We start from the raw sequence: 13,349 nt of genomic DNA on the forward strand, positions 1-13,349 counted from the left end.
TCAAGCTTGGTAGCCCACTCCTCCAACTCTTGCGGAGATGACCCGTCACCTTTGAACTTTGATAGTGAGATTTTGTCTTTGACATCCTTGGAAGATATGTGGGATGGGTTATCATGTTGGGTAGAGGGCTTGAATCTTTGCATCTTCGAGTATGACTCCATAAATTGTACAAAGTCTTTATAATCCCTCTTGATGATATTCGACAATTCCATCCACTTCTCGTGAGCATCCCTTTGTCTTTGGGCAAAGGACATTTGATTCCAATCGAGTGCAATCTCCTCATCATTCACAAACACCTCATCCTCTTCCCTTGAATGCATTGTCCTAGAAAAGGTAGGACCCTTTGATGCATTGAGGTGAGACAAACCCGAATGAAAAGAAGGAGGAAACATGTCCTTGACAAGAGGTCTGCGTGCATCCGCCATGAATCCCCGAGTGGATGCTCCCAATGGATCCTCTTGTACGGCCTTCATGGAATCCTCATTCAAGATGCCCTTGCCTTTTCTTTGCTCATAGTCACCATAATTCCCATGCTTTTCTTGTGCTTGAGACTTCCCAAACTTGTCCTCCATCACACCAATCCGTGAGGATAATGTTTCAAAATGAGAATCAAGCTTGGAGTCTAAGGATTTGCATGAGGGTGTCATGGTTAACCGCCGCTTGTGTCCCTTGAGAAATTTGATTATGTACATTGCTCCCATTGTCTTCATTGATGAATGCATCCCTTGCATCCATATTACCTTCCATGTCCTCATCACCAATGATCATTTCTTGCACAACATCCCCACCCTTGCGTGGTCTTCCCTTCGGCATAGTGAAGAAATGCAAGATGTTGGTAGAATGCCCAAATGATGTCGGAATTGGACAAAAGAAGGTTCTATGGGTAGGTAATGGTGTCTACTATCCTCCCAAATGAACACAGTAAGAATTAGGTGTGGGCAAGTACTCTCTGTTTTAGGGTTTGTGCGGGACAGCTGAAAGTAGTAATTTGGCTCTAAAACGCAAAATATATGTCGGAATTAGGATTTTGACGGCTCTATAGAAAGCTAACGGAAGATAGAACCTACCCCTAAAAGCATTTTGATTCAGTCAAAGTGGAAGTATATTCTGTTTGACTTTGACCAGAAAGTCAACATGACTACTTTGACCGAGATTGTGATATCCGATTAAGGGGTTCTATGGCTCATTTGAAAACTCTCAAGGAGTAGAATAGAGTCGTGTAATCACTCGGACCTAATCCCAAAAACCCTAGGACTGAATTAGGGTTTTGTAAAATCCCAGAAATTCCCAAAATTCGGTCCCAAAGCTCAATCCGGCTACAAATGATTGGTGTTTCTCCCCTTGGTAGTTGTGAATAACTCTTCAAGTGTATCCATGGGGTAAATCTCCAATCAATAAGCTTGTTTGGCTCCCTTGTTGGAAAAATTCCGCCAGAGTCTCCTTTGTAATTGGAACCAAATCTCAAATGAAAATGCAACTTCTCAAATCACAATGCAATACTCTTTGTATCCCACAATGTCATGAAAGATCATATGCACTCTTTGTCCATCAAAGCATTTGCAATATCCACACAATATGACGGAAAAAGGGGCCCCATTGTCCAAATGCATCCACAAAGTCGATGGTGAGGATTGTTGAGGACGCGCGTTGAAGCTTGCCGATCTGCCGGCCAAGCTCTTCTCACCCCTTCACCGAGTTTTCCTCCAAGGTGAAGGTTGAGGCCATTTCTTCGCACCGGTGTACCTAATCCCCCTTTGTACCGCTTTTCCAAGGCAATCACGGCACAAAGAGTTCAAGCCATTCTCCCCTTGGCCTCTCCAACCAATGCCAAGGTACCCTCACACATTGCTAGATTCTATAGAAACTTGAAGTGGTAGCAATGGTGAGTGTAGATACAAAATGATGTGGATAATATCAAATGATAGAACAAGTTTGTTGGCTTACAAGTATTGAGCATGACTCATGCCCTTTTACAATTTAGAACTCATCAATAAAGCATGGACTCATGCCTCAATCCATCATCCAAAAGCTCCAACACAAACCAACAATTCACAATGCCCTCACCATGGCATTTGCATAAGCAATTGTTAACCACAATCAAGGCATTTGCAATTGCATTCCAACAATCCCTTTCACATCATATTGACAAATGCATGCTTCCAAAACTTATGCTCTCTTATGCCCATGTGTAAAACATAGCATTGGCATGGCTATGTATAGCATCCATAGTGTCCATATGGCATCAAGATGAGCATGAGGGACTCCAAAAACATTGCATAAGCTTGCTATTCCATCAATGGCATGCCAATTGAGACATAATGAAGAAAATCCCCCAAAATGTGATCTATGAATTGGCCAAGCTCATGTGGAATCAATTCCTTTCACCATTGCCATCAATAATGCATGGAGAAGCAATATTGGCATGTGAATGGTCAAGCTTTAATGGTTAATTTCTGAAAATTAGGGGAGTTTGAATGTGTCCAACCCCAATCCATTCTCAAGCTCCACCAAATGCTTCAGACTTGCAAGAAATTGATCAAACCACTCACCAATGTCATCCGGAAAGCTTCAATGGTAGAAAATGTTGAAGAAGCCTCTTGTTGAAGAAAAACGTAGCCTCTCTTTGCTCTGAAATTTGCAGCCAAAGAACACCTCCCATGTGCTTGAACATAGCTTGAAAATGTGCTCCAAACAATGGCTAAGAACCCTCTTGTATGGCTTCCATCTCATGAGGTAGTAGAGCTAGGCTTCACCTAGCTCTCCCTCCACATATTTCAGCGCAATTTTGAGGCGGCAGCCTGCTGCAACCCGCCGTTTTCGCTTCTTTGCCTCCTTCATGAGATGATTAGACTACCAATGATGCCTATGAAGTGTGTACAAGCTTAGCAATGAAAGATATGGTTCAATGTGGCAAGGTATACTAGGGTTTCTCACAGCCATGGAAGAATGAACAAAAGCTCTCCAATCTTGAGAAAAAAATTTGCAAGAAGAGGCTCAAATGAAAGATCTCAGTGAGCTCTACAAAAACCCTAAGGTTTGGCATCAAAACGGGTAAAGGAAGAGCATCCCATGGCTATGGAAAGCTTGAGGAAGAAGAAGATGATTACTAAACGTGATTAGCAGAAAAGTTAATTGCAATTAGTCACTTGCCCTAAGTTTTGGCTCGACTGCCCCAAATTTTTGGTCCAGAGGTCCAAAATTTGGTCCAAAAATGACAAAATTGGCCAAAATCACTCAAAATTCAAGCAATTTCCATGAAATGCTCACCATATCCATGAGATTAAGCAAGATTAGAGAAGATTTGTCAAGAATCACTCAAGGATTACAAGAAAATGAGAAAAAAAAAACTCAAATTTTCAAGCAAATTTTCCCAACAACCCATGCATGCCCATGATCAAAATCAAGAGGTCTGATACCAATTGGAATGAAGGGATGTAATGCATGAAAAATATGAGTAATCACCATGTAAACATGATGCCTAAGTGTGTTTAGTCTCTCACCAAGAGAATGGAAATAGCCTTCCACAAGCCAAGAGAGAAGCCATGAGCTCCAAGAAACATAAGTTTCCATTTCTAAAAATGATCATCAAAAGTTACAACCATGGTCCAAGTCCCCTCTTTTATACATGGACTTGTCCCATTATTAACCCTATTGAATAAAGTTCCTACTTTATTACAGGGGGAAAGGGGGGGGGGGGGGGGGGCGCATTGGGGGGTGTTTGTTTAGAGAGTGGAAGCTTGTAAGAAAAATAAATTACCTCCTCTTCCAGCACCTCTCTTGGATCAGGAGAAGGTGATTTTGTGGCCTTTTTAGGACTTACATCAACCCATGTACTTTGAACTCTTGGATCTCCAGATGTGTCGCTAAAGTTAGCATCAGGTTCATCAAGCCGTAGTCTCTTTCTATCCCTGCAGTCAATACATAATCATAAACAAAAGTCGACAATCTGCTGTACATCATGATTCATGAATCATTCTACCTCATAAAATGCATCAAATTATAAAAACTACAATGAGATCTAGCTATAAATGTAAAACTGGTGTCCATCTAGTTGTGTCTCGTATGTTAGGACAGATAGGAACAAATTCTGAACCATGCACATCAGTGTAGAGAAATACAGATCGGGAAAACAGGAAAGTGGAAACAGAAACAGAAATGGAGACAGAAACGGAAAAACTGAGTCAGGAAAAAAACTGAAAAGAAAGAAAGTATCTAACAGTCCTGTGGAAGCCAGATGGCTGATACAATATGTCACTATGTGGGATCAACAGGAGCTAATGATGCCATCCACTTCCAACACTGATTGGAGGGCTGATAATAATCTCTCGTCCGAAATCGAAGCTCTCTATATCGTCAAATAATGTCTCATATCTCCAGCAGACGGGTACAAGGTCGGGATGCCCGGGGTCAAGGACGTCTGTCCCTCAGAATGGATCTAGCCCCCTCTGCTGATCCCCCAGGTGCATGGATCACATGTCTGATGGCAGCTGCTGAAGTGGACAGAACAGAGAGAAAAGAAACTGTGAGAGTGAAGGAAAAGAGGAGGGGATAAGATATGTGAGCAAAGATCGAAGCCTAGAACAAGCCACTTGACCTATATTAAACTTAAATCTATAGTGAAAAAGGGGGTGAACAGCAGGTATTGTAAGATAAATGGCCGCAATGGCCAAAACATTGGAAATCGAAGTTTTGGAAATGGAAACAAAGAAATGGCTAAAACGAGTTTCGGACAAAGGGACCCACAAAACATGTGTTTTGACCTAGAGACCCCCCATCTTGGGACATTACCCATAACTATGGTAAGAACACATGCAGCCATTTAGCCAACGGGCACACAGCACAGCAGTGAGCGCTTGTGACTTGGGGATGGGAGCTCTTAAACCTCAAATCCCCGCAAGCCCCTACTGGTATTGTGACCCTTCAGACCACAAGTTGTAACACCTTCAAGCAGGAAGACCAAACCACCTCTGGGCAGGTACCAAATGGCAACCACAGCAGGATCTAGTCAAGGGGGGAAAAAACACATCCAGCCATTTTTGGTTACAAATTACAAGCATACCATAAGGAAAATGAATGCAACAAAACCTTTTATGTGGCCCTGAATTGGGAGGGGAAGCAGATCTACTCGATCGACCTCTTATAGGAGATCTTGAATGACTGCGACCTACAATGTAGACCAATAAATGTATATCAAACCATCAGTATTTAATCATTTTGAAAACTAACAGATAGCTAAAAAGGGGAAAAAATGGAATGCGATAGAGGTATGAATCCACTATATGTGCATGCCCAGAAGGGGTGTGTCGAAACAAAAACATATCATTAACAAAAAGTGCCACCATTTCTTTTTCTTTTCTTGAGATACATACATGCATGCAGGCATATACATACATGTAATATACATATATATATAGAATTACATATGTATCTATATGCATATATGTGCACACACACGCGTGCTCGCACACATGCACATCCACATATGTATGTATACAAGCAAGTAAATATGTATAATTGCATGCATGCATACATATATAATATATGTATGTATGTATACAAGCAAGTAAATATGTATATTTACATGCATACATACATGTATATCATGAATGTATATATGCATTAACATATGTATGTACATATGTATGAATGTGTGTATCTATGAATATATAAACATATATGCATATACATATATGTCTATACATACAAACAAACGTACATAAAGATGTATGTATGTATACAGGCAAGTAAATATTTATATATGCATCCATACATACATATATACAAAATATGTATATATATGCATCCATACATACATATATACATACATGTATATCTATGAATGTAAATATGCATTTACATATGTATGTACAATGTATGTGCGTATATATATATATATATGTGTGTGTGTGTGTGTGTGTGTGTGTGTGTGTGTGTGTGCATACAAACGTGCGTACACAGAGACACACACACACGTGTGTGTGTGTGTGTGCGCGCGCGTGCGTGCGTGCGTGCAGAGGACCTGTAATGATTGTGACGAGAAAGGCCACTATTGGAGGCAGTGTCCCAAGCGGAAGGCCGAGAAGGGTGAAGATTCCTCAGCAACAATCGTGAAGACTCCGGCTTTTGTGCACCTGGAAGTGGTGGACACTAATGTTTCGTTTTCTTCAGGCAGGGAGGAGATTGGAGGACTCTCCGCAACGGAAACTCCGGAGTGGATCTAGATAGTGGTGCTTCCAGGCACATGACTCCTTCCCGTTCCGGTTTACAAGATCTCTGCAGGCTTTCTGGTCACATTCTTACTGGGGATGCATCCACTATCCTAGTTCACAGTGAGGCAGGATGGAGATAGTTCCCGATGGCAGAGGGGGGAAGCAGTCCTCCCAGGTGTTGTATGTTCCGGCACTTGGTTTTCATCTGTTGTCAGTGCATCAGGTTTGCAAGACTGGCGTACGGGTGGAGTTTGATGAGCATTTTGTTGCTCTCCGGGACAAAGCAACAGGCCAGGTGGTTTGGGAAGGCGGAGTGGAGAATGGAGTTTATAAGCTTTCAGCACTCTCCCCCCCAAGTCCTCAGGTTTGTGATGAGTGGCAGTCTGGTAATGGCCACTTGTGTGTGGATACGCTGCAGGTGCAGGCTTGATTCTGGAAGTAGCCGACTGCACTGCATAAGTCATGGGACTTTTCTGATGCTGGCCGACCCACTTTGCTGCTGGCCGACTGTGATTATTCAGTCGTGGAGGTTTCTTATGTCCAGTCGGCTGCCCCACAGCAGGCCGACTGCTGATGGGGGGGCATATAAATAGCCTAATAGGCCCCCAGCCCCCATACCATTTTGTATCATACTCGGGATTTTCTTGTGTATATAGAGCAGAGTTACACGCCTATATCTCTCTCTCTCTCTTGTGTTGTATTTACATCCAATAACCCCACACAATTTCAACACCCATCTAATTGGAAAAATGAGTCTGGTGCATTTTTTTGGTGTTTTTGAACCACTTTTGTGATCATGTCAACTGTTGTAGTTGGAGCTGCTCCAACTCATTTGGGGATAGCCCAACATCGACGGATACACAAAGGCTAGGATTTATACACTCCATTGGCACTAGAGCTTCCAATCCATATAGGAATTATACATTCCATCGGAACTAGAGCTTCCGATCCATATAGAAACTATGCATTCAATTGGGACTAGAGCTTTCACATACCAAGGAAAATTGTCAAATCCCCACCGGATCTCCTCGTGATCATTCCTGGTACTAGACTTGAAACCTGCAAACAAACAAACAAACAACAAGGGGGTGCAGATACCTGTCTGAGTTGGACAAGGAAAGATTGGACTCTCTCAAAAGTTTTCAAGATTGTTTTTCAGAGGCTTTGCCAAGGGAGTTGTCGCCTGCCAGACCTGAGGATCATGGGATTGATTTGATTCCTAGAAGTTCACCACCGAATAAGCCACCCTATAGGGTGAGTGCAGCCCAACAAGAAGAGATTATGAGCCGAGTGCGTGATCTGTTGGACAAAGGGTTGATTCAACTGAGCTCTTCGCCCTATTGTTCACCAGTGCTTTTGGTACAAAAGAAAGAAGGTTCTTGGCGGATGTGCATTGATTACAAGGCACTGAATAAGATTACCATCAAGAACAGATTCCCTATACCACGAATCGATGATATTTTGGATCGGTTACAGGGAGCAGCTTCCCTCAGTCGCATTGATCTGAAGAGTGGATATCATCAAATTCGCATCAAGCCAGAAGATGTGCACAAGACAGCTTTCAGGACAACTTTTAGACTTTATGAGTTTTTGGTCAAGACTTTTGGTCTTACAAATGCTCCAGCGACCTTCAACGGGATGATGAATCGGATTTTTCGACCCCACCGTGCTTTTGTGGGCACCTTCTTTGATGATATAATCGTGTTTTCTCATTCAGAGAAGGAGCATCGGGAGCATTTGACCAAAGTGTTTGAGGAACTCAGAAAGCATAGGTTGGTTGTCAACGGAAAGAAGAGTGAATTTTTCATGCAGGAGATTCACTTTCTTGGGCACATAGTGTCTAAGGATGGCGTCAGGATGGATCCAGCGAAAATTGAAGCGATAAAGAATTGGCCAGATTTTTGCAGACTATACATGATGTACGAAGTTTCTTAGGACTTTGTTCATATTACAGGAGGTTTATTCGATTCTTTGCAGAGATTGCTTCACCTTTACATCACCTGACCAAAAAGGATGTACAATTTTGATGGGCAGAGAAGGAAGTGGAAGTTTTCAACAAGCTTAAGAAAAAGCTAACCACTAGTCCAATTTTGTGGTACAGTGTGATGCACGTGGGAATAGCATTGGAGCTGTTCTTATGCAGGATGGACATGTTATTGCTAATGAGAGTAGAACTCTATCACCAGCAAAAAGGAATCTGCAAGTGTATGAGAAGGAGCTTCTTGCGATTATTCATGCTCTTTCTACTTGGAAGTATTACCTTCTTGGGGCTGATTTCATTGTTCAGAGTGATCATCAGACTCTTCGATACTTCCTTACTCAAACGAAGCTCTCATAGAAGCATATGAGATGGGCAAACTTTTTGTCCATGTTTCACTTTCAGATTGTTCATGTGGATGGCAAAAAGAATGTGGTTGCGGATGCCTTGTCTAGGAAACCACATGTGGCCGCCGTCTCTATTATCTTTCATCATGAACTTAATGATATGCGAGAACAATATGCTCATGAATCAAATTTTGAGCGGACCTTTGATCGTTTGACTAAAGGAGAGCGAGTTGATCGTTATTCTCTCAAGAAAGGATTTTTTATGATGCATGGCAAATTGTGTGTCACATCTCAGTTGAGACAAAAGGTTTTGACAGAATGCCATGCTCCGCCTTATGCAGGCCATCGTGGAATTGAGGCTACAGCAAAAGCTTTGGAGGCATTCTTTTATTGGCCTACTATGCGTAGGGATGCTGATGCTTTTGTTCGTGATTGTATCATTTGTCAGAGGGTGAAGTATGACCGTCAAAAGACTCTTGGGTTACTTCATCCTTTGCCTATTCCAGATAGACCGTGGGAGAGTATTGCTATGGATTTTATCTTTGATCTTCCTAGGACAAAGAGTGGGAATGATGGCATCTGGACTATCGTGGATCATTTCAACAAGCAATCTCATTTCGTTCCAGTCAGGAAGAACATTAATGCAAAGCAAATGATGAGGATATTCTTGACAAATATCTTCAAGTACCATGGGATGCCCAGATCTATTGTTAGTGACTGAGATCCTCGAATGAGTTTATTTTGGAGAGCATTGTTCGAGAACATGAAGACCTCATTGAAGTTCTCATCATCTTTTCATCCACAAACAGATGGGCAATTGGAAATTGCTAACTCAGTTGTATTGGATCTTCTAAAGTGTTATGTTTCGGATCATAAGGAACAGTGGGAAAAGTATCTTCCTTTGGTGGAGTTTGCTTACAAAAACACCATTCACACTTCGATAGGCAAGACACCTTTCGAGATTGTGGAAGGTAAGAAGAAAGTACCTCCAATCCTGCATACAAAAGATAAGATCTTCGAGGCAGATTGTTTTGTGGAGAATATGGATGAGGCTTACAAGAAGGTCAAGGTGGCTCTTCAAAGGACTCAAGAGAAACAGAGGAAAGCAACAAACCTACACCGTCGATCATTGGTTTTTGATTTGGGTGATTGGGTGCTTTTGAGATTTGTGAAGGCTAGACTCAGGAAAATGAAGGGTAAACAGAGCTTATATCCTAAACTGAGTATGCGGTACTATGGGCCTTTTCAGGTGATTGCGAAGATGAGTGATGTTTCTTATCATCTTCAGTTACCGGATCATTGGAGGATTCATAATGCATTCCATGTGAATCTTCTTAGACCTTTCAGAGGTGGGGTGCCTATAGATTAGGTTGATGAGACACAACCAGAAGTAGAAGAACTTGATGAGATTCTTTAACCGGACAGATTCTGGAACGTAAAGAAAGAAAAGTCAAAGGAAAAGTTTCACGTCGATATCTGGTGAAGTTTGTGAACTATTCACCTATGGATTCGAAGTGGATGGAGGAGGTTGACTTGGCAGATTCACCGAGGATACTACAACTTTACCTCGAGGCTTTTGGTTTGAAGCCTACCTTAGAACGTGCTTCAACAGGTTCAGCTGTGGATTCTGGAGTACAACCTGTTAATCAAGAGGGGGGTGACTCCGCTCCCTTGTCACAGAGTTCACTTGGATGAGACCTGGAAGTCGCTTGGTGTTCTTATGAGCACACCCGAGATACTGAACTGACAATATATCTGCCTATGGGATTTCTATGATATATGTGTACTAGTCAAATGGTTTGATTCATGGATATACGAATCTTTTGAGAGAATGCGGACGCCTATTCAAGACTTTCATTTGATATGCATTAGTGTTTACTCATGTTCATGATGTACTGCTGAGCGTGGGTCCTCTGGAATGGCCATGAGCGGAGCAGGTAAATCATCCAGGGGGACATGACTATTCACGAGGTGGATGCTCTTGATTTATGTTATTCAGATGTTCTGTTTCAGTTGGTAGGACACAGCTTTCTCATTGCTCTCTTAGGTTCTGTTTCAGTTGGCAGATCCTTTGAATGAACAATCGAGGACGATTGCTTTGTTTTAAGAGGGGGGTATATTACAGGAGTGAGTATTTTACCTCTTTCTTAAGCATTGTGATTATGTTTAATCATGTTTAGCATTCACAGATCATGTTAATCCTGTATATACATGTGTAAGTTTGTACACGTGTGTGGATACATACACATGTTTGGTCTGTGTGTGTACATGTGTATGCATGTTCATGTGCATGTGTTTTTCTCTTACCTTGCTGCAGGTGTAGCAGTCTCTCTCTCAAGGCTACTTGTGGGTCAGCCCTGCAAGTACAACAAGTACATGCATTTGACACGTGGCACGCGTGGCATAGGTGACGTGGCAGCTGATAGGACTGGCTTCACAGGTGGGCTGCAGCTGACGTGTGGCTGGCCACGTGGCACACTGTAGCACATGTGGCAGGGCTGCAGGAAAGCGCAGGCACATTACGTATGGCTGACTGGCAGCCGTGTCTTAGGCGGAGGCTGACTGCATAGGCAACTGGCTACAGGCACTGCCTATGTGGCAAGCACAGGCGCACACAAGTAAGAGAGAGAGAGAGAGAGAGGCGAAGGCAGCTGGCTTGCGCACTCAGCGCAATAGAGAGGCGACGGGCAACTAGACGCGAAGGCATCGGGTAGTAAGGAAAAACGCGCAAAAGAAAAAAAGCGATGGAGAAAAAGCGCCGGGCAGCTGCATGGGTTTTCGAAAACTCTAGAGCGCCCATGTATTTTTTTTTAATAAAAAAAGAGAAAAAAAAGCTATTCGATAGTCTTTTGGGAAAAGCACTTGTAATAGTTTTTTTTTTGTAAGGGAAAAAGCATAGCTTTGCTTTTCCCTCCCAAACTTGTATAAAAAGGGGGCCAAGGCTCTTGTATCCCACAACACAAATTGGGTGAAAGCTTGAAGGAGATCTCCTCTACATGGAGCAAGGGGATTTCTTCTCGGGAATTGTACAAGGGCTACGCCGACCTCGGGTGAAATAAATACCTACGGGGGCGCCACGCTTTGGGGCCAATTGGTCTTTTGTGCAAGAGCACTCTAGCTCCACTTATTTCTTTTTCTTCTTCTTCCAAGTTTATTATTCCAATTCATAAAGAGATTTAAGTGTGATTAAGTGTTCTCACCGCCCGTCAAGTTTCTGAAGGCCGGTTTTACACCTTGTCTCTCCAAACCACCGAAGGAGTTAATTTGTCTTTCTTGCTTCTCACCCCCTTTAAAAGCTAACTTAAGAGGATAGCAATCTTGACATAAGTCTCGATGAACTTCTTGAAAAAGCCAATGAAATGATTTCACCTGCCTGATTATCCATGGAATGGACCATTCCAAAACCTTACGAACCTTATCTAGGTCAATCCTCACACCATCAATAGAAATAATATGACCCAGATACAAAAGTTCCTCCTTGAAAAAGTCACACTTTGACTGCTCTGTATACAACCTCTCTCGTCTGAGAAACTCCAAGATGACTGATATATGTTGTACATGCTCTTCCAATGACCTGCAGTAAATCAGTCTGTCATCCAAGAAGACAACAATCCACTTTCCCAGATATCGATGAAATAAATTGTTCATCATCTGCTGGAAAGTAGCAAGAGCATTAGTCAACCAAATGGAAGGAGCAAAAACTTATAGTGACCATAGTGCATCCGAAACGCAGTTTTAGGCATGTCCTCAAGTTTGATCCTTATTTGATGATAGCCTAATCATAGATCAATCTTGGTGAAATACTGGCACCTTGAAGACGATCTACTAAGTCATCCACCTTGGCAAAGGATAGATGTTCTTAACAATGAGTTTATTCAAGCCTTTGTAATCTACATAGAAACGCATGCCACCATCTTTCAACGGGAGCCCCCATGAAGACTTAGTAGACTAAATAAAACCTTTATTGAGATGATCTTGCAGTTGCTGAGCAATCTCATCTTCATCCTCGCTAAACCGATAACGTTGACAGGAGAGCGGATTACTACCAGGTAATAGCCCAATTGCATGATCAACCTCCCTCTCTGGTAGCGGACCATCTGGTAGCTCATTCAGAAATACATCATGAAACTAATTTGAAATATCATCCAAAATTTGTGATTCCTTAGAAATTTCATTTCTTGATTGATCCTAAAAACAACAAAATGACTTAAAATTTGGATCAAAAAGAGTTTCAAATCCACCCTTGGCCGAAGCCTAAGTCGAGTTTACATCAAAAAATCAACAAGGGACATCACCCAAGATTAATATAGCTTACCGTCATGAACAAAAGAGAGCCTATGAGACCGATACTCTAACATTATCATCTCGCTCTTATCAAAAAACTAGGAAATTCCTAAGATCACGTCCACCCTCTCAAGGTTCATGATGTGAAAGTCCAAAGCCTCCTAATAATCCTAAATCTAGACCTCCAACCAAGGCACCATTCGATGCCACACTTCCACATCCGTATTCCTGGCAAGATTGTCCACATAACGAGGAACACTTGCCACATAACCAAGAGCCAAATATAGCACACGTCTCATAAAACCTACTAACCCCCCCACTTAAGATGCCTACACCCTTGGTTATGGTTAACCTAACCTTAAAGCCTTAACCCTGATTAGCCTTGGGATGTAGCAGGATCAGGTAGACATCTTATGTATGCCTGGGAGGCGCTTTTTCTGAACCCTACTTCGCTATGCACCTGGCAGCTTAGATGCGACTGACGAGGCGATATGCGGCTTTGGCTCATTTGGAGAAACAATGCTTTTCAGC

At 42.3% G+C, this 13,349-nt stretch overlaps 1 protein-coding gene across 1 annotated transcript in view; it reads right to left on the bottom strand.

Annotated features, from left to right (window-relative positions):
* Positions 1–13,349, bottom strand: part of LOC147626781 (zinc finger CCCH domain-containing protein 13-like) — a 95,119-nt gene that overhangs the window by 60,208 nt on the left and 21,562 nt on the right. Inside the window, exons 3-4 of the mRNA XM_086815337.1 lie at positions 5,086–5,164; positions 3,758–3,908 (exon numbers count right to left, since the gene is read on the bottom strand). Coding sequence (XP_086671463.1) covers positions 3,758–3,908; positions 5,086–5,164 — 230 coding nt within the window. The remainder of the gene's footprint in view (positions 1–3,757; positions 3,909–5,085; positions 5,165–13,349) is intronic.

The sequence above is a fragment of the Cibotium barometz genome, chromosome 21 (assembly GCF_041138505.1).
Source record: "Cibotium barometz isolate CiBa-2024 chromosome 21, ASM4113850v1, whole genome shotgun sequence".
NCBI classification, from domain to species: domain Eukaryota; kingdom Viridiplantae; phylum Streptophyta; class Polypodiopsida; order Cyatheales; family Cibotiaceae; genus Cibotium; species Cibotium barometz.